This window comes from Silurus meridionalis, chromosome 14, assembly GCF_014805685.1.
Source record: "Silurus meridionalis isolate SWU-2019-XX chromosome 14, ASM1480568v1, whole genome shotgun sequence".
NCBI lineage: Eukaryota > Metazoa > Chordata > Actinopteri > Siluriformes > Siluridae > Silurus > Silurus meridionalis.
In genome coordinates this window covers 10,020,596-10,039,311 of record NC_060897.1, presented here as the reverse complement: position 1 = coordinate 10,039,311, position 18,716 = coordinate 10,020,596, and the positions used below count along the sequence as shown (strand labels likewise).

Genomic DNA, 18,716 nt, shown 5'->3' with positions numbered 1-18,716 from the left:
CAGTGGGTAGCATTGCCTGTTTTCCATCCTCACATTTACACTTGTCTTTTTTAATCCAGATCTTTGAAGAGCCCAAAGTTGAGGACACAGAGGTGTGTTTTGTTGACATTGCATATGATGAAATCCCAGAGCGCTACTACAAAGAATCTGAGGTAAGAAAAGGATTATATCCATAAATACTAACAGTAATGTTTCTAGGGGGAAAAGAATTCCATGATGTGAAGGTGAGAAGTTTTTTTATTCCTTACACCCAGGTGCTTTGCGAACAAATATATTTTTATTTTATTTATTTTTTTCATACCAACCACACCTCGTGCATTTTAGCCATTTAGAGTTCCATTTAATTTAAGCAAGCATCCATGAGAAATGTTCCTGTAGTTTTTGTTCTCACTTTTTATTATAGCAACTGTAAAAGTCAGCCCTTTATCATTTTCTTTTTTTTCAAGTTAATAAGATTTTCTAAAAAAAGTTGATGTGACAGAGAAATATCAGAGCACACAAATACTCTGTCCTTGCGACTTCCCCATGGCAGAACACTCTCTGTCCATTAGAACTAACACCCAATATTCCTTCCATAGATATTAAATTCAAATCAAAAACAAATCTGAATCATTTATATTTAAAAATTCAGCAGTGCTGTGTATAAAGTAAGCTAAAACTACCATAGTTATGTTTGGAAATGCATGTGTTCGTGTTAAGTCCTACGCCTTAATTACTGTGAGTACTAACAAATGCACAATGTTAAGGTATGAACAAAGATCTATACAAGGCCACACATGCTGACACTGCATGGCATAAAAATTAATGAGAGCCTGTTACTTTCTATGTAATGGATTAGGGCACGTGCTGCCTTCATTTCAGCCTGTGGTGGGTGGAAGGCGTTTGGGTCAGTCTCACACACCCACCCACCCCCACACACACACACACACACACACACACACACACACACACACACACACACACAAATACACACACAATAACAGCTTTCCACCTTTGACCTTGCTTCATCACAACTCCTGGGCTGTTCAGGTAAAACCAGCAATTGCAATTGCAATGGTAGAACTGTTCTTACTTTCTTTCTCTCCTCTCTCTCTCTCTCTCTCTCTCTCTCTTTTTCTCTCTCTCTCTCTTTTCCTCTCACACACCCTCTCTTCGTCAGCTGCAGAATGACAACACGGCCAGCCAAAACTAATGAGCACTGATATATTATTAGACTTGGTTAGAAATGGCAGCCTGCATTTGTGTAATCTGAAGATGGAGTAATCTTCGTTTTCCCCTGACACACTCTATTACATCTCACTGACAAACACACCCAGCTATTACTGTGCCAGGAGAAACGCTTAATCTCCCCCTTTTTAACTTTCAATTTATACATTTATCAATATATCCATTTCTGATAAAGTACAGTTTATTCATTCATATCACACATTGATTTCCACTTTGTGGCTTAGGTTTTTCATTTTTTTGGTCACTTAATGTAGGTATATATATATATATATATATATATATATATATATATATATTTTTTTTTTTTTTTTGTTTGTTTTTTTGTTTTGTTTTTAAGCACTGGTGTTGCAGTGCTTTGAAACTTGAATTGATTTATTAATTAACTATCATCTTTTTAAAAAAGGCAGATGCCATTACACAAAACTTTTACAAGTCTGAATATGATTTCAAGGTTTGACTTGCTTTTTTTCAAGCACATTGCTACAGTACTGTCAAAATTGGTTTCAGCTGTACTGAATGATCTCAGATTGCCTATAAATGAGAACCTATAAATGAGAGATTAAAAGAAAATTGTTCAGAACACTGAAAAGGCTAATCACTAACTTGTTTATATAAGTATAACCTCTCATTGACCCTTTTTCCTGATTTTATTAATAAATTAAATATATTTTTATATTTTGTTTACTGAGGCCTGGAAACTGCTCTGATGCACCCACTCCATGTATTTTCTCGACGTACCCACACCCGTCATTTATCATCATGTAAACGTTCCTTTTCATCTCCTTTGGAAGGATATTTCATTGGGCTTATCTCAAGTTGCCCCAGCAATTACAATGATTGTTTCTCAGACAATTCAAATGCCAATCGGGAATGCAACAAGATCTCCTCCCCTATTCAGAAGTCATCCTTCCTCTCTAACATGCAAATTGTTAGCTTAAAATTAGTGGCAGCCTGTGACATTAGGATAAAGATGAACCTCCTGTTGTGCCACTCGGCGTGAGCTTCCTTTAAACACCTTCCACAAAACACTATTTATAGATCAGTGACTGAGGCAAAGCAGACGTATTACGAGGCGGTGTGTATGTTGTGTGAACGTCCGCTGTAATATATAGTGTTTTGCTAAATTATCCAGAAGTTTCTTCAAATCTCTTAACTGAGTGAAATGTAATCCTCTGTTTTCTGTTGTATGTTTATTACCAAGCACTGAAACTGATATTCCCAACAATGATGAACGGTATTGTATTAGAAATTAGAAATAAAATCATGCAAGGCTGATATATGGTGCCTGTATAAGTACTCAGTACTTCATTAAACGCAAACTAATTTCCCTGAAAACTACCCATCAATTATTATAATCTCTGTTGAAAACAGCAATAGAAACCCCTTTAAGTGAATTTTGTAATGAATTTAATGATTATAATGGAAATTGTACCTGTTTTAATGAAAGTCTCCAGTACGTTTCTGAAATGGTTTCTTTGGTTTGAGAAAAAAGATTTAATGTCACTTACTCACACACACACACACACACACACACACACACACACACACACACACACACACGCACACACAGTGTAATGGAACCCGTTGTGTAATAGTTACCACCAACTGATGGTTTATAATGGTGTTAGTAGTGGAAACAATGTGAACTTCTGTAACAACAGGCTTATTTTCTGAATTAAGTAAAAAAAAAAATACACCTCTTAAATGCAGGTATTATCCATTTTTGTTTATTATTTGTATGGTTTAAGTTTAGGTCCCAACATAATATAATTTTAATCCACAAAAACGTTTGTAGTACTGTAGTACTGTTTGTAGAGTACTCCATTGTTTCAATGTACTGTCATCAACTATAAATGGCACGAAGCCATGTATACATTTTTATAAATGTCAGTATCTATGAATATAGGCATAGACTGGTATATTCCTGCAATGTCCAGTATACAGCATTAGCTAGGTTTCTAGTTGAATTTCAATAACTGATGCTCAAAGTGCACTGGCAGTTTTGCACATGGATATCAAATAAATAAGAGGACCTGAAGCTAATTTTGTTAGACCAAAAATGTCACATAAGAGTATGGTACAGGTTGGGTTTTTTTTAATTATGTGTGGCAGAAATGTCATACTGCCTATAACAGAAATGCCATGCCTACAGTAATGTACAGTGATTGCAGCATCATGCTGTGCAACAAAAGCACTTGTGCTCAGCAAAAAGGTTTCAGTTCAGTGATTCTTGACAAAAAACGTTAATAACATTGTGCTGCCTGTAAATCAGACAGCATGTACATCTTTCAATGACCTAGTTAAAGCTCTGATTACCGTCCAGTTGAAATCTGTGGCACTATTTAAAAAAAAACCTCAGCAAAAGCATTTTCTGAAAAAAGTTGTGTAGTTCTGGATCCTGTCTTGTGGAAAATGTATTTCATATTTTTTGCATCATAAACAATTTCTATAATTGATTTGAACACGCTTTCAAAAATTTTGCAAATTATGCAGAGGACATGAATGTGATTTGTGACAGGGGACCATTTGTAGATACCTTCCCAATGTTTACATTTTCTTCCTCAGGACCTGCGCTATTTTAAGTCAGAGAAGACAGCACGGGGATTGCTGCAGGAGGGCTGGAGAGACACTCAGGAGCCCCTCATGTGCTCCTATAAGCTGGTGACGGTGAAGTTCGAGGTGTGGGGCCTGCAGACACGAGTGGAGCAGTTTGTTCACAAGGTCTTTCCCTCTCTTTTATTATCTAATGTGCTTATTACACTAACTTTAACCGAGCACTTACCTCACAAAACCTCTCTCAGCACCACTTAGATCCATTTTCTCCATGTTTTCCAGCTGCTTTTATTAATTATACAGAAATATGAACACAGCATATTAATCATGACTGTTAATGAGTAGGTAATTAATAAAGACTGTCTTCTTAACCAGTCCTTCTCTCTCTGTGTGTGTCTCTCTCTCACTCTCAAGGTGATAAGGGACGTGTTGTTACTAGGTCACAGACAGGCCTTTGCCTGGGTGGATGAATGGATTGGTACGTAGAAGGACAATTATTTATTCTGCATTTTCTTAGATAGCACATCTCAGGTTGTTCATTTGTATGATTATTGAGACTCAAAAGTCATCAACATGGTCTTAATGCCCAGGTGAAAATGCGCTGTATGTGTATGATGGTACTGATGCAAGTCAACCCTACATTTTTTGGTTCTGAGAGTTTTTATAGTTCATTCTGTTCATGTGGTGGCCCTGAACAATTCTGGTTACTTATTTAAAATCTGGCTCCTGTTTACAAGAATTTAGTGACAAACCATAAACACAAAACCTATTAACAAGATAAGCTTCTAATTATTGTGATTTTTCCTTGTCTTGTATCTGCCCTGTTCTGTCATTGGTTTGTTTCATGATTGTGTTCTGTTCTTCATTTAGATATTGCTTAATTTGCAAACTAATACCCTCCTGTTTGTTCTCTAGTGAAGAAGTCTGCAGTCATGCATTTAGCTTGTTAAATCAGTGCTTAGACCATATATATAATTTTATAGATCTGTATGTAGGCTTGCAATACTTGTGCTTTCTTGATTAAACCAGAAAGGAGCATTTAAAAAGAATTACTGAATATATTAAAGCATAGTTTATGGAACAGAAATCTCATTATTTTCCTTTGAAATGTAGTCATGTGTAATTCATTTAAAAGGTTTTCTATTCTTCATAAGCTTTGAATGATTGGATATGCTTATTTCAGTTTCTTTTTTAATTATTTTCATTTTCATTAACATATCTCTTGCAAAATATGACTTATTTTTTATAAACCCAGAAGTAGTACACATTACGATTGGTGTTAAACTCCTTAGGACTTAAGTAAAGTAATAACCTGCCCAGGAATCTTGTGTAATTGCATTTGAGTGGTATGCTACTGCAGGAACCAGAAAACTTTAATTTCCCAGAGTTCTCACGTTTCCTTTCTCACCTCTGCTTCTGCCTTAATTACCACATTTTGTTCCACTTTTATTTGAATATACCTATGACAGATACTCTGCATAAAAAATGTATGACTCAGAGAACTTTCTGTCTCTCCACTCAAAGACATGACAATGGAGGAGGTGAGAGAGTTTGAGCGCACCACACAAGAAGCCACCAATAAGAAGCTAGGCACATTTCCTCCAGCCATCTCCATCAGCGAGACACCCCTGCCATCCTGCACCCACAGCGGACCATCCAGTGCCCCGTCCACCCCCCTTTCCACAGAAGCCCCGGACTTCCTCTCTGTTCCCAAAGACAGACCAAGAAAGAAATCAGCACCGGAGACACTCACACTCCCCGACCCAGCAAGGAGAGACTCCGGTTATCGGCTGACGAGCCTCTTCTCCTGGGGCTCCAGCTCCCGTCAGCCTGAATGACCCACGCAGGGAAGAGCCAAAGTCTAGTAATGCAGCTGTCAGAAACGTGTCTTCTAGGCACACACACAGCAAGCCAGTCTCTGTTTAAACTAAGAGACACGCAAACACACACGCAAAGTGGATTTCCAACCTCGCCAAGCTTAAACTCTACACAGGGGTTTAGTCGAGATTTTACCTACAGTTGAATAGCGCATTCCAACTTTCAAAAAGCAAAGTAGTTGACAGTTTACAATAACTCAGGAGTTGTTCAGTTGTGTTACGTTTTTGAAAATAATTCTTGCTACTAGTTATTTAGATTTGTTATTCCAGATGGATTGACTGTGTGTGCTAATCGAGGTGAAACATATTTAGTTTAATGGAAGAGAACCAGATCCACTTTCTTAATACAGAGTTTCAACACGTCAATGTTCTGTTAAGTAGATATGATGTTTTGTTTTTTGGTTTGCTTGAGTGACTGGATTAGCACTGCTATCCATTTCTAAAAAGTCACAGTATTGCTGAGTATTATAATAAGTGTACTACAGTTCATGAGAATGCTTGTATTCCGGATTTATTCAGGACTCTTTATTCCAACAATAGTGTCAGAACCACTGGACCTACTGTTGTCTGTTGCTGGATAGATGGCCTGCCAAGTTTCTGTATATACTGTATCTTACTACCATCCTAAATTGTTACCTATTGTCCATTAACACTTTACCATTTATAATATAAAGGTACTTGAGTATATTGTGTTTTACAGGATATTTTAATGGTTTAACATGTGGTGCATTGCATTATGTATATAGAAAATCATGTTTGTAAGGAATGCTGTCTTGAATGCGATATATTCTTCTTGTGCAAAGGGAATGCTTGCTGTTGGGCAACGTTTACATTGTGAATGTAAAAGGCTTATTGCTCTCAATAGTTCACACAATATTCATTTCGTTCTTTTCTAAGAAACCCCAGCACCAAGCACATGGCCATATGAAATCAGATCTTTGTTGTAAACAGCTAGTATAAAATAAAAAATAAAGCTTTTACTCTCGACTGGAAGTGTCATTTCTTCATTTTAGCTGCTTCACCATCCACAGTCTGTCTAGAAAAATCATTCTGTCTCACTTTTAATTAGCAGAGGCGGAAAGAGTAATTTACCGAGTTTTTTTAACAGCAGGGGTGTGGTGGTGGTGGGGATTTCTAATGTTCAACAAGTTCAAGGGGATATAAATCTCAAACTAGTTGTTTTTAACTTAAGGAACACCTTTACACCTTAAAGTGCAATAACAAAAATCACAGCAAAACAAAATCTCCTGTTTTAATGCCATTTATGATAATGAAAGAAATTGCAAATGTAGATTCAGAATTTAGACACAGCACACGCATTAAACAACTTTTGATTTTATGGCATTTCCCCTTTTAGCTGGATGTGCTACATTTTTAAAACCTACTTCTAAAAGTAGAAGTACACAAAAAAAACTAGTAATACCTAGTAATGGGAGTAAATGTAATCCGTTCATTTCCACCTCTGCTAATTAGAACATGTGCTTTAAATTGTTTGCAGACTTTTGCATTTTTACATTTTACATCTATGGCAACTGGCAGGTGAACTTATCGAGAGCAGATTACTATTATTTATAAAAATGAGCAGTTGAGTGTTATGGGCCTTGCTCAGGGCTGAGAACTTAAAACCTTTAATTCAGCTAATGTTGAGAACCACTGAGATACCACTTCTCTTTTACACTCAGTTGCATTTTGAGCCTTGCTTGCCTAAGTCTTGCCTAAGTCTCATTTTCATATCCTCTCAGCCAGTGCTCAAATTGAGGGGGGTACCCGGGACCCCCATAAGGCATTAGGTTTACATAGATTTACGGAAGATTATTTTAGTAAAAAATATATGAATTACACACTGGCTCTAAGCAGTACACTGCCATGTTGCCCAGCTCCCTGCACATATTTCCGAACTAACCATTTCTACCTCACTTCTTGGCTTATCTCCATCCATTCATCTATAAACAGTATAACACAAGGAAGAAATTCATACGGGGGTATTAACATATTTTGGCACAGATTTCACCAATTTTTGGCTTATCCTCTGACAAATGAAAATAGTAAGCATTGTATTTTGCCTGACTGACAGAACATAATAAATGTAGTAACAGTTTTAATGTAACACAATATTGCTTAAACTGGAATCTTATGTAGAAAACACAGACTAGCAGAGTGATACGAACAGATGCCCCAGTGCAGCTATACTAAATAATTAATAATAAAGTTTGTATTTTTATTACTTTATTTAGACTTTTGTTTTGTTTTGTTTTTTATATAGAAAGGCTTTGCTTATAAAAGATAGAAATGTGTTTAAATCAGGGTAAAGGGGGCACAGAAGCTTTCTCTTCTGTACACATGGACTGAGTGTATTAAATATTTGGCATGAATTTTGAGGCTAAGTTGAAAGTAGTTTTTTTTTTTATGTATTTTAGAGCAGTACACGGTTTTGTCGTTGCCAAGAGGAAAAAAAAAACAAGCATCTTTTATTTTGAAATCGGTTATGATGAAGTCGGAATTCACCAGTCAGGACGCTCCAAAATCAAATTAGACTGCTAGCTGGCTAGTTGTTCGTTGCTCTGCCTTGGTTTTCAGATATGTCTTACATTTTACGAAGCTCGTTATGCCATTTTTAATGTTATTTTGTAATATAGTACGCATGTATGTATAGTGTGGTGAGACTTTCCCTAGTACTCTTCGGGTAAGATAGCTAGCATGTTACTAGCAGGTTGTGTTTTGGTTTGTTGCTTGCTAACTTGACAGGCTGAGTTTATGACTGTTTGGTAATTGGAATAAAATAAAGTAAAAAAAAATAAAAGGGCAGGTTAAGATAGCTCAGGTGCGTTATTAATAATAAAGAATGAAGTGCTAAATGTTGTATGAGACATGGAGCGTCAGTCTGGAAGCGGAAGCGGCAGCAGCGGCGGATCTCAGCGCCACTGGAAAAGAGACGGAGACTTTCATGATGATGTTTACAATCAAAAACGGTGTCGCGCTGCAGCTGAGGAGACAAATGTCCCCCGGTCCATGAGTACTCGAGCACAGCTCTATGAACGTGTCTTCCCTCAGTACAGACAACCCGTGGAAATCGGGGTCTTTTCCCTGGACTCGGAGAGAGCCTTCTTTAATGACTCCAGGCAGCTGCGCTACTATGTGGAGCCTGGAAATAAACCCAATTTCAACCTGAGGGATGGTTACAGAGACCGCTTTATTAAAAGAGATGACGGAGTCAAAGAGAGACTCGACCACCTATTGCGCTGGATCTTAGCGAACAGAGCCAAACTTCGCTCCACACACACTCCTTCATCCTCCTGGTGAGAAATCCATCTCCTGTTGCCAACGCATCTGATCTCACACATGTCCAGAAACATCGTTTTTTTCTCTATTGACAAGGATAAAATGCACACAAGCGCTCGATTCTCATGCAGAAAATCCAGTTTTTGTAAATATACAGACTAAAATTCACCTCAGCCCTCACATATGCCTGGCTTGAGTTAAATAATGCTATACTTGGTCTTCATTTGCATAGCGGAACACAATTGGCTGCAGCATTTTATGACATCATAACGCTTTTTTAACGATTTTTTTAAAATGAGATTCTCTGCTGTATACAAAAGTAAGTTTGCAGATCAGGCAGACATCATTTTGTGTAGATTTATTTATTATTAATATTTAATTATTTTTTATTTATTTTTTTTACAGTAAAATACAAAGAAAATGGTTGAAATCTTTCCAGAAAAGTAATCTTTTCTATGAAAAGTCAAATCTAAAATGGCAGGTGTGAACAACGTTTTAGAAACACTGATGACTTCCTGTACCTAATCAGACTATCTTGTTTGTAATACGATGCGGCGTTGCCTTAATAGAGATAAAACGATGGTTTGTGGTATTATTTAAACTGTTTTAGTGGATTTGGCAGAGACAGAAAAAAACTTGTCTTTTCAGAATGTGTGGCTATTATTATTATTGGCTTAGAGACTTTTTAAAGACAGCTTTGTTTGAAAACCATAATGCACATTCCCTCTAGTTCAATATAGGATGTTTTGGCATAAATTAATGGTTTGAAGAAGAAAAAAGGCTTTTCAAAATAGAAGAATTTGTTCATAAATTATTTTTTTTGGATTGTAATGGTGCAGAACGGCTAAATCACATTCACTTTCCAGTACACTAGGTGTAGACTTTGTCACTTGGCGAGGCCACTTAACAAAGCTGTTGACAACTCCGTATGAGACGCAGGAGGGATGGTTGCTGGCGGTGTCCAAGTTCCGAGGCACTCTTTACATGAGCGAAGTAGAGACAGAGGCTGCCCGAGTTAACCGAGAGAACCGTACAGAGAGGCATGAGGAGATGATGTACTGGGGCTACAAGTTTGAGCAGTACATCTGTGCAGGTATAAAAACATTTCACATTTTCAGTGTGCCTACTCACCTCTGACAATGAGGCTCCTATTTGATAAAAAAAAAAGTGTGTAGGTAATATACAAAACGTGTGAAAAATGTTGTATTTCACATTGTAATATTGACGTGTGGTGGCACTTGTTAGACCAAGATTTACTCTAGTAGTAAGCTGTTTTAATGTGGCTGAAATCTCAAGTAAAAGAACAAATCAGAAATCATAAAAATATCAGCACAGGTGCTCTAAGATAGTGTTGTGACTACGTTTATCTCAAAAGCTGCCCTTTGCTAAAATTGCTTCCTTCTTCTCTAGATGAAGTGAATGGTGTTCCAGACCGAGGAGGGGTTGTCAACACAAACGAGGCTTTCTGCACAGTAGTCCAGACTCGCCTAGCAGACCATAAGCTGCTTTTCTCTGGTGAGGTGGACTGCCGAGACAAGGACCCCAGAGCTCCTCCGGCTCCTGCCTGCTACGTCGAGCTAAAGACCTCAGCTGAAATCTGCACCCCGAAACAGCGCAGTAACTTTCACAGGTGTGCCATGAAACTGGCTTTAATATTTTAAACATAGGGTCACATCAATAGTTTTTTTTTACTAGTAAATACTTTTTTGTAACATTTTAACAAAAAATTAAATTTTTCTTGCTTGTAATGGTGCTGATGATGATCAGTACGCTGCTTGTTGTTTCTCATATAGATATAAGCTACTGAAATGGTGGGCACAGTCCTTTCTTCCTGGTGTCCCACGTATCATTGCTGGATTTCGAGACCATGATGGTGTCGTGGTGTCTGTAGAGACGTTCCACACCTCGAAAATATCCCAGCTGATTAAGGTTAGTTTAGATTAGAATGATTTAATTCAATTAATATTATTACATGGATATGCCCAATGTAAAATATTATCTTGCCCTTTTTTTTATATAGACCGAGTACAACTGCTGGAAGCCGACAGTCTGTATGAACTTCTGTAGCGATTTCCTGTCCTTTGTGAAATCTGTTGTAAAAGAGGATAATCCAAGGTATGACATGACTAAGTAATAACATAATGCTGATATAATTTGCCTTTCACGTATGTGATGTTTCCTAGTACCTGTTTCAACCCTGGAATTTACCCAAATGCCCTGTCTGCTCGATAATATTTCTTTCAGGTTGGTGTACCTGTTTACATGGGAACCACACAGAGAGGTGACCTACACAGTTCACAGAGACTCCCAGTATACATTTCTTCCAGACTGGTTTATCAAGGAAATGGCAAGCCATCATTAGCACCTTGTTTTAGATCATAAAACAATTTCGACATAGAGCGAGCGATGCGTAAACAGCGCAAGCTCCAGCGCAGAACTGAAAAAACAAGCATACGCTATATGCCCAAAAGTATGTGGACATTCGACAATCACATCTATATATGCCTTTTGCAATATTAATACGGAGATGGGCCACCCCTCATCCCCGCCTTTGCTATTGTAATATCTTATACTCTTGTGGGAAGTTGTTTAACTAAATGTAGAAAGGCAGTTCAAGACTATATGCAAGTTCTTCCACATCAACATCAGTCTTCATAGACCTCACTTGTGCACATCAGCATTGTCTACACAAAATCCTCATGGCCCTGTATCTCCAGTGATCCTAATCTTAATACTACATACAAAGACCTTCAATACAGTTGTGTGTTTTAAAGCAGGTTTGGGGATAAACCACATGTGGATGTGATGGTTAGGTGTCCACATACTTTTGGCCACATTTTAATCCTTACACTTCCATACAATACAATAGTACATATGATTGTTCGTCTGCATTTATAACTAATGTAGAGAAGCAGTTTAAATCAGTTGGGTATCACCAGATCTTCACCCCATCATCCTTTACACAAATAAGTGTCGAAGCTGCTTTTGTGCACAAGCATATATTGAATCCCATTTTGGTTCCTGACTCATTAACTGCTCTGTGCTGTATTTTAGATGTGTGATATTGTATTCATTTTTTTGTGAGATTTTATGAGCAGTCGACAAATTCACAATAAATCGCAGTCGGATTTGGAACAATCCAAGAAAACAAAGCAATAAAGAAACACTTCTTGACAACTTGCAACAGTCATCCAGATTCATTTAATGCCTGAATTAGTGTATCTGGAATAAAGTTAAATAATTAACATTTGTGAACTAAGGATTTTATTCTGTAGCCACAGAACAAGTTATTTCAAATGCCAAGACTCAGATTTATGTGCAATGGCATTCAAGATCGCCCTACCTACAATTGTATTTTAACATGACTCTATATTTTATTCACCACACCCAGATTTAAATGAGCAAACAAATGTAATTAAATATTAGAGAACTACAGTCGATTTAATTTAGAATGTAAACTAGTTTAAATTGTTCCAGCTACAGAAGACTAAACACAGCTGGCACACAGTGTTATTAAATGTTTCATTGTATATTTGTCAATACTTGCAAATTGTTACGGTCAGAGTATTTGAAGTCAAGATTTTATCTTGCAAATCTAATATCAAACATCTTTCAGCTCTGTGCACAGACGTCGTGCTTTAGATTACTTTCCTAATGATATCAAATAAAACACAGTTGGACACTTTAGTTGTTCATAAATACAGAGGTAGATATTCTGTTACACTGGCCACTGGAATTCATGAAGTACACATACACCAATGCTGTACTACATAATTCTGAAAAGATTTACCTTAAGATTGGTGTATTATTTTCATGAAGCAATTTTGGCATAGGTTTTAACAATAATATGCATTCTTACAAAATATTAATATTTTCTTCTTTTACCTGATAAATTTGTTGATGAACTAAAAGACTAAATTAGTAGTATCAATGTTTTTGGTTTTTTTGTAAAGCTCTAATTGTTTTACTTTTTTAAGCCCATGTAAACACTTAAAATTCATTAATCAGTGCAGTTAATAACTGTTAATTTCACAGTACAGAGTTCAACTGAGACCTAGCTGACTCACTAACTACAATAACACGCATCATTTTGTTTTTCTACATGCGGTGAGCAAAACATGCCGTATTAAAAAAGAAATTGCTGTAAAGATGAAATTCATAGCCGAGTGCAATTAAGACAAATTGCAATTCTAGACATATAAATTAAAGTTTCTGTACATGACAATAATCCCGTACAGATTTAAGAATAAAAGGGTTAAAAGCTCTCAAAACTAGCTTTTTACGTAATTTCTAAAACAGGCTGTGAATGTGACAAATATTTTGAGAGAGAGAACAGTATCAAAATGAAAAGGTGTTCAAGTTGATGTGTGTAATGATCTGCAGTGTTAGAGAGGTAGTAAAGAAGCAGGCCAACTGGTTCGTTTGATGGCTTAGCTGTTGTTAATGCCTCAGCTTCTTATTGAGCCCCATCAATCTGAAAGTGACTGCTGTGATCTTCTCATAAACCATGAACATGAGCGCTGCTGTCAGCACCGTCTGAAGAAGCTTCGCCTCCAGACCTTTGTACAGGCCCAGCACTCCGTTGCGCCTGGGAGAGAGATTGGGATAATAACTAGTGTGTTCTGGTAGATAAAAATTTTTTGCTATCTGATCTACATAAACAATCGGTTTTCAGGTCAGGGAAACATTTACAGCTGGTTAAAAGTGAATGATTGAACACAGAGCAGTGCAATGCTCAGAGCGTTGGCAGTTCTGGTACATCTGTGTGTAACAGGATGACAGTGGACACCTTACATGGAAAAATAAAATCAGTGTCTTGGTACTAGGCTTATCAGATTAACACTCCAATCTATAGTTCCAACTTGCATTAGTATTAGTTCTAAATATATGCTATACACACACACACACACACACACACACACACACACACACACAACATGACTGCCTTGTGGCTTGAAATAAATAGGAGTTTAAAGGGCTAAAGTTCATTGGTTATAAAAAAAATAAAAATAAAAAATAGGTCTGTAAGTTTTCAAAATCACAAGACATTTTTACATTTCAGCTTTAACTTACTTGATTCTGTCCAACAGTAAATTCAGCACACTGCGCACGCTGCAAAGTAACCCCCCCCTCTCTTGTGATTTGTGTTGGCCAAACTGAGAAAGAGAAAAGACAGGTACAGCGATTGTAAGAAAATAGAGACTCAATTTCAGATATAATATCTGGGCATATAAAAAAATTAATAAAAGTGACTGTCACCCTCAGAATGGCCTGGACGGTCTGCAGTGGATAAGTGGCCGTCGTTGCAATTGCCTTGGCAATAGCACCGATAATAAAGATCTCAAATGAGGAAATCTGTAATCAACAGAGAATTCAGGTTTTTTTTTCCCACCTATAGACGAGCAGTAAGAATAAAACTTCAATTAAATTGATGAGTAATGCGGCTTACCCGCCGTCCTCCTTGCCCTGCCCTCCTCTTCATGGCCTCATAGAACATTAACTGCACTGCAGGGTTGAACACCAGCAGCAGGGACGGGAATGTGCCGTTCCACAGTGCCCCTACCCCCTCGTGGGCTATTATCTGGGAGAAAGTGTCTTGGGAGAAAGAAAAAATCTTTTTCAGTATACATCACAGTGGAAATAATACATTGTTATTTCCTTCATCATGTAATTGGTGAAGTTCTAGCATTTATGAGAAGCGTCTACACTGTCACTGTTTTGCAAAAACAGAAACATCTCCAGAGCAAAGGACTTCTTTGTAACATTACATTGCAGTCTAAACAGGTAGCACGTGCTGAATCTCAGCTGAGTTATTACCTCCAACATACAATGATGAGGTATAACATTATGACCATCTGTGTAATATTGTATTGGCCCCCTGTTGCTGTCAAAACAGTCCTAACCCATTGAGCATTAACTTCTTCACTAGTCTAAGCTACAAAAGCTCATCTGTTGGATAGACCCACACGGGCCAGCCTTCGCTCCCCACGTGCATCAATGAACCTTAGCCACCCATGACCAGTCCAGTGTCGCCAGTTCACCACTGTTCCTTCCTTGGACCACTTTTGATAGATACTGACCACTGCAACCCCGTAAGAGCTGCAGTTTTGGAGATGCTCTGACTGAGTCGTCTAGCAGTCACAATTTGGCCCTCGTCGAACCCGCTTCAATCCTTACGCTTGCCCATTTGTCCTGCTTCTAACACAACAACTTTAAGGACAAAATGTTCACTTGCTGCATAATATATCCCACCCACTAACAGGTGCCATGATGAAAAGATAATCAGTGTTTTTCACTTCACTGCTCAGTGACAATGACAAAACCGACCCACAACAACACACACCTTGAACTGGAATTTAAATATACCATGATCATCTTAGAGTTTTTGGTTTATTTTGTGTCATTTTATATAAGCAATGTCCTTGCAGGCAATAAAGAAAAACCATAGAATCACAAGGTCCTTCCACACACACACACACCGTTCTATGCATGACAAGCTGCATTTCTGCAGGATCTTTCAGAATGCCAGATGTAACTATAAATAGATAAAAACCACTTCTTTATGAATAAATATGAAATGAATGTAACTGTTGATAAATTGCTGTGATATAAAGGGAAGAGCATACTTGGAGACATGATGTTATAGGAAGCATGCAGGAATATACAAAAACTGACTTTGGCTTGTAATTGTGTTTTATTTCTTACTTCATGCTTCTAGGGACCGACTGTACCTGTTTGAGAAATTTCCCCGACTGTGGGACGAATAAAGGTATATCTTATCTTAGAGAAGTGATTAGGGTAATTGGCATTGTGTGCGCTTTGGACTGACCAAAAATGCCCTTGTAGTGGGTCTGTTGGAGATCCTCGTTCCGAAATTTAGCTCCCTGTAGCTTCAGTCGAGTGTTCACCACCCACATGGGTGTAGTCAGAAGCACGTTCACCGTCCCTACAGCAAACACAACACATTTGATTAGTCAAAAGCTAAAATCTCGATTCTTTTTACCCCACCCCCAAATAGAATAAGAACAGCCTCATGTGATACAGCTTGTGATTTTATGACATTACTTAACATATCTGAAGGTTTCTGCTTCAGTTTGAAACAGCAACATATAACAAAATACTCAAGAGATTAAAAAGAAATGCAAGTATTATAAATAAATGCATTTTTGTATTCTAATGAATATGAAAGACTATTGTGAGGTCCTCAGTTAAAAATGGAGTAAGAGAGGGCGGAAAAGACATGCAGTGCACCTGCGATGAAGCCCATGACGAGATCTCTGCCAGGCCTGGACTGGCCTTTTTCCAGGACCATCAGCCGCTTCAGTGAATTGAATGTGTAAAAGTAGATGAAGTTGGAACAGCACAGACTGGAGATTACAGGAAACCAGCCGCGATAGAGAGACATTCTGCAAGTACAAACAGAAAAAAAGCCTTTTACATGAAAGCATACAAGTTAAAAAAAAGTATTTTATTTAATTAGAAATAGACACAGGAATCGACACATCACTAGTCCAGGCTGGTGTCCGGCTTTTCAGTATTTTACTCTTTGCTGCCTGGTGGACATGTAAGTTCAGTTGTTACAGTAGAGAAAGAGAAACCCTATCTGCCACCAGACGTGTTTAAAGCTCTCTGGCCAGGCAAAAACACCCACGATGGCCAAAGCCTTTGGGTAGACCGAAACCTCATGGTGGTCAAAACAACCCACGGTGGACAAAGCCCCTGGGAGTACCATGGTGGTCAAGGCCCTTTATTGGGCAAAAGCCCCACTGTGGTTAATGCCCCTTGCTGGGCCAAATCCAGACAAATCGACTATAAGTGATAGCATATACTTTTGCATTAATAACCCAAGCTACCACTTTTAGCCTATGTAATTCTCTTTCTGGGCACAGTTTTCACATGTTACCCTAAAACTATATGATTACCCAACAATCCCCCACCCCCCACCCCACCTCACACACAGTATGAAATACTTACACGCCCTCCTCTTTTGCAATCTCAGCCAAAATGACAGGAGTGGATTTGGACTTTCGGCTCTCGTCCACTGAAACACAGCAGTAGGACATGCACAGTGAAGCTTACAATCAATCCACACACAATGAAAACTGTGCAACAAAATAATATATGCAACACAGAAAATATGCCAAGCATTTATTAAAAAACAAAGTCAGCTGTAAAACTTTTTTTTTTCTCGACTCACCCTGCAGTCGAATTCTGGCTGTGTCCAGAGGGAAGAACACGGTCATTGCTGTCACACTGCCCTGTCAACCACATACAGCCACTTAGTTACTTTCATTGTTTTTAAAGATTTTTAGAAGCTTATTGTGGATTTTTGTACAATAACAAAAAAAATCTAACATCTGTGTTTGTCCACACACACATTTCTATGCTGTAAACTCTTCTTGGCAATGTGATACAAGAGATTATTCCACATGAATATACACACACACACACACACATATATATATATATATAAATAAACTGGTATCTCTCTGAGTGTATTTATTTATGTGGTAAGTAAAGAAGAATGAAAGAACAATTATCAGCTAGCAGAACACTATCAGACTGAAAGTATACATCATCTGGTGACATTACCTACTTTCCCCTAAAAAGACACTTAATTGCACTGCTCCTGCACTAAGAGCAGCCTATACCGTGGCAATAACTTCCATCTATGCATCTGCATGCAAGTGTCCCGTCAAGATTATAGCTCACTTCATAGTCTTCTCTGCTCTACACACTCTGCCCAGGTCTTACAGGTGCAGTGTTCAGTCGTGTACTCTTACCACTGCTCCGGATACAGCGTGCACCAGTGTTTCATAGGACAGAAGACGCATCGCAGAGCCGCCATCGGAAGCCATGTCTGCTTCTCCACTCTTAATGACAGCTAACTAAAGTGTTCGCAAACAGATAGAGGAGCTAGACGATAGACTTTACACTCCAACCTTGCTCTTCAAACCACTGGCATGCTCCATAAACATGGTCACAATATTGGTCAATTTCAGTCGACTTCCGCGTGGTTGTTCGTGGGATAGACTCGCAGTACCAGTGTTCTCCTGCGCCCTCTGGAGCTTGGAAGGTGAATAGCAAAAACTAAAGAATATTCCTGTGTTGAGGGCTGTGGCTACTCGAGCCGTACAGCTTTGTACTGCGCATGTGCGAAAACGATATGGATTCTTATTCGTTTATGTACAGCTTTAATAATTTCTGTGCAAATAAGTGAATGAATGAATAAATGAAGGATGGAAGGAAGGAATTCATTTATAAATTAATAAATATAATTAACAACTATCTTGTGTGTTTCTTAAATCCAGACATTCATATGATGAAATAAGTAGAACATATCTTAAGAAAATGAAATATTACATGTAACACACACACACATCTGTATTATCCAAATAAGGTCTAACAAATGTAAAGTATTTATATACATTTTTTGCTAATTTAATCAAAAACTAAATTTATTCACGAGAATCAGTAGTAAAGAACTTCTTCCGGGACGGATCGGGTAGTGTCAACAATTTCGACACACTTCAGACAGTGTTTGCCCTGGAAAAACATTTTGTTCTGCACAAATGCACAAATGGGTCTACTTTATATCTTTATGCTGCTGCTTCTCCTCCCCCTCCTTCTTCTTCCTCTCTCTTCTTCTTCAATTTTTCATGCCATTTTAGCTCCATAGTTTATTCCATATATATATAGGGGGAGTGGTAGATCAGTGGTTAAGGCTCTGGGTTTTAGGTTGCGGGTTCAATTCCTGGTATTGCCAGGATTGGGGTCTTG

At 38.0% G+C, this 18,716-nt stretch overlaps 3 protein-coding genes across 6 annotated transcripts in view; 2 read left to right on the top strand and 1 right to left on the bottom strand.

The window, feature by feature from the left end:
- Nucleotides 1–6,644, top strand: part of pitpnc1a (phosphatidylinositol transfer protein cytoplasmic 1a) — a 74,515-nt gene extending 67,871 nt beyond the window's left edge. For all 4 annotated transcript variants that reach the window (XM_046866456.1, XM_046866454.1, XM_046866457.1 and 1 more), the window contains 4 exons: nucleotides 60–152; nucleotides 3,793–3,948; nucleotides 4,195–4,258; nucleotides 5,305–6,644. In XM_046866456.1, the coding sequence (XP_046722412.1) occupies nucleotides 60–152; nucleotides 3,793–3,948; nucleotides 4,195–4,258; nucleotides 5,305–5,618 (627 nt within the window). In that variant the 3' untranslated portion in view covers nucleotides 5,619–6,644. The remainder of the gene's footprint in view (nucleotides 1–59; nucleotides 153–3,792; nucleotides 3,949–4,194; nucleotides 4,259–5,304) is intronic.
- Nucleotides 6,645–8,125: 1,481 nt separating this feature from the next.
- On the top strand, nucleotides 8,126–12,120 carry dxo (decapping exoribonuclease). The gene is made up of 6 exons (XM_046866525.1): nucleotides 8,126–8,953; nucleotides 9,803–10,029; nucleotides 10,347–10,566; nucleotides 10,730–10,865; nucleotides 10,957–11,051; nucleotides 11,181–12,120. Exons 1-6 carry the CDS (start codon nucleotides 8,526–8,528, stop codon nucleotides 11,296–11,298), a joined length of 1,224 nt encoding a protein of 407 aa, XP_046722481.1. The 5' UTR covers nucleotides 8,126–8,525; the 3' UTR covers nucleotides 11,299–12,120.
- LOC124397069 (peroxisomal membrane protein PMP34) lies at nucleotides 12,119–17,991 on the bottom strand. The gene is made up of 9 exons (XM_046866526.1): nucleotides 17,720–17,991; nucleotides 17,134–17,194; nucleotides 16,911–16,977; nucleotides 16,188–16,342; nucleotides 15,766–15,882; nucleotides 14,386–14,531; nucleotides 14,196–14,291; nucleotides 14,010–14,092; nucleotides 12,119–13,524 (listed from the first exon to the last, which is right to left on the bottom strand). Exons 1-9 carry the CDS (start codon nucleotides 17,792–17,794, stop codon nucleotides 13,377–13,379), a joined length of 948 nt encoding a protein of 315 aa, XP_046722482.1. The 5' UTR covers nucleotides 17,795–17,991; the 3' UTR covers nucleotides 12,119–13,376.
- Between the last annotated feature and the right edge of the window lie 725 nt (nucleotides 17,992–18,716).

Excerpts from the sequence above, each read along its gene's own strand:
- dxo (XM_046866525.1), top strand. The coding sequence starts at position 8,526 with ATGGAGCGTCAGTCTGGAAGCGGAAGCGGCAGCAGCGGCGGATCTCAG. Across the intron at positions 10,030-10,346 it reads TGAGCAGTACATCTGTGCAG|ATGAAGTGAATGGTGTTCCA; the intron begins GTATAAAAACAT and ends CTTCTTCTCTAG. Across the intron at positions 10,866-10,956 it reads AAATATCCCAGCTGATTAAG|ACCGAGTACAACTGCTGGAA; the intron begins GTTAGTTTAGAT and ends TTTTTTATATAG.
- LOC124397069 (XM_046866526.1), bottom strand. The coding sequence starts at position 17,794 with ATGGCTTCCGATGGCGGCTCTGCGATGCGTCTTCTGTCCTATGAAACA. Across the intron at positions 16,978-17,133 it reads AGCCAGAATTCGACTGCAGG|TGGACGAGAGCCGAAAGTCC; the intron begins GTGAGTCGAGAA and ends GCTGTGTTTCAG. Across the intron at positions 14,292-14,385 it reads CAGGGCAAGGAGGACGGCGG|ATTTCCTCATTTGAGATCTT; the intron begins GTAAGCCGCATT and ends TGTTGATTACAG.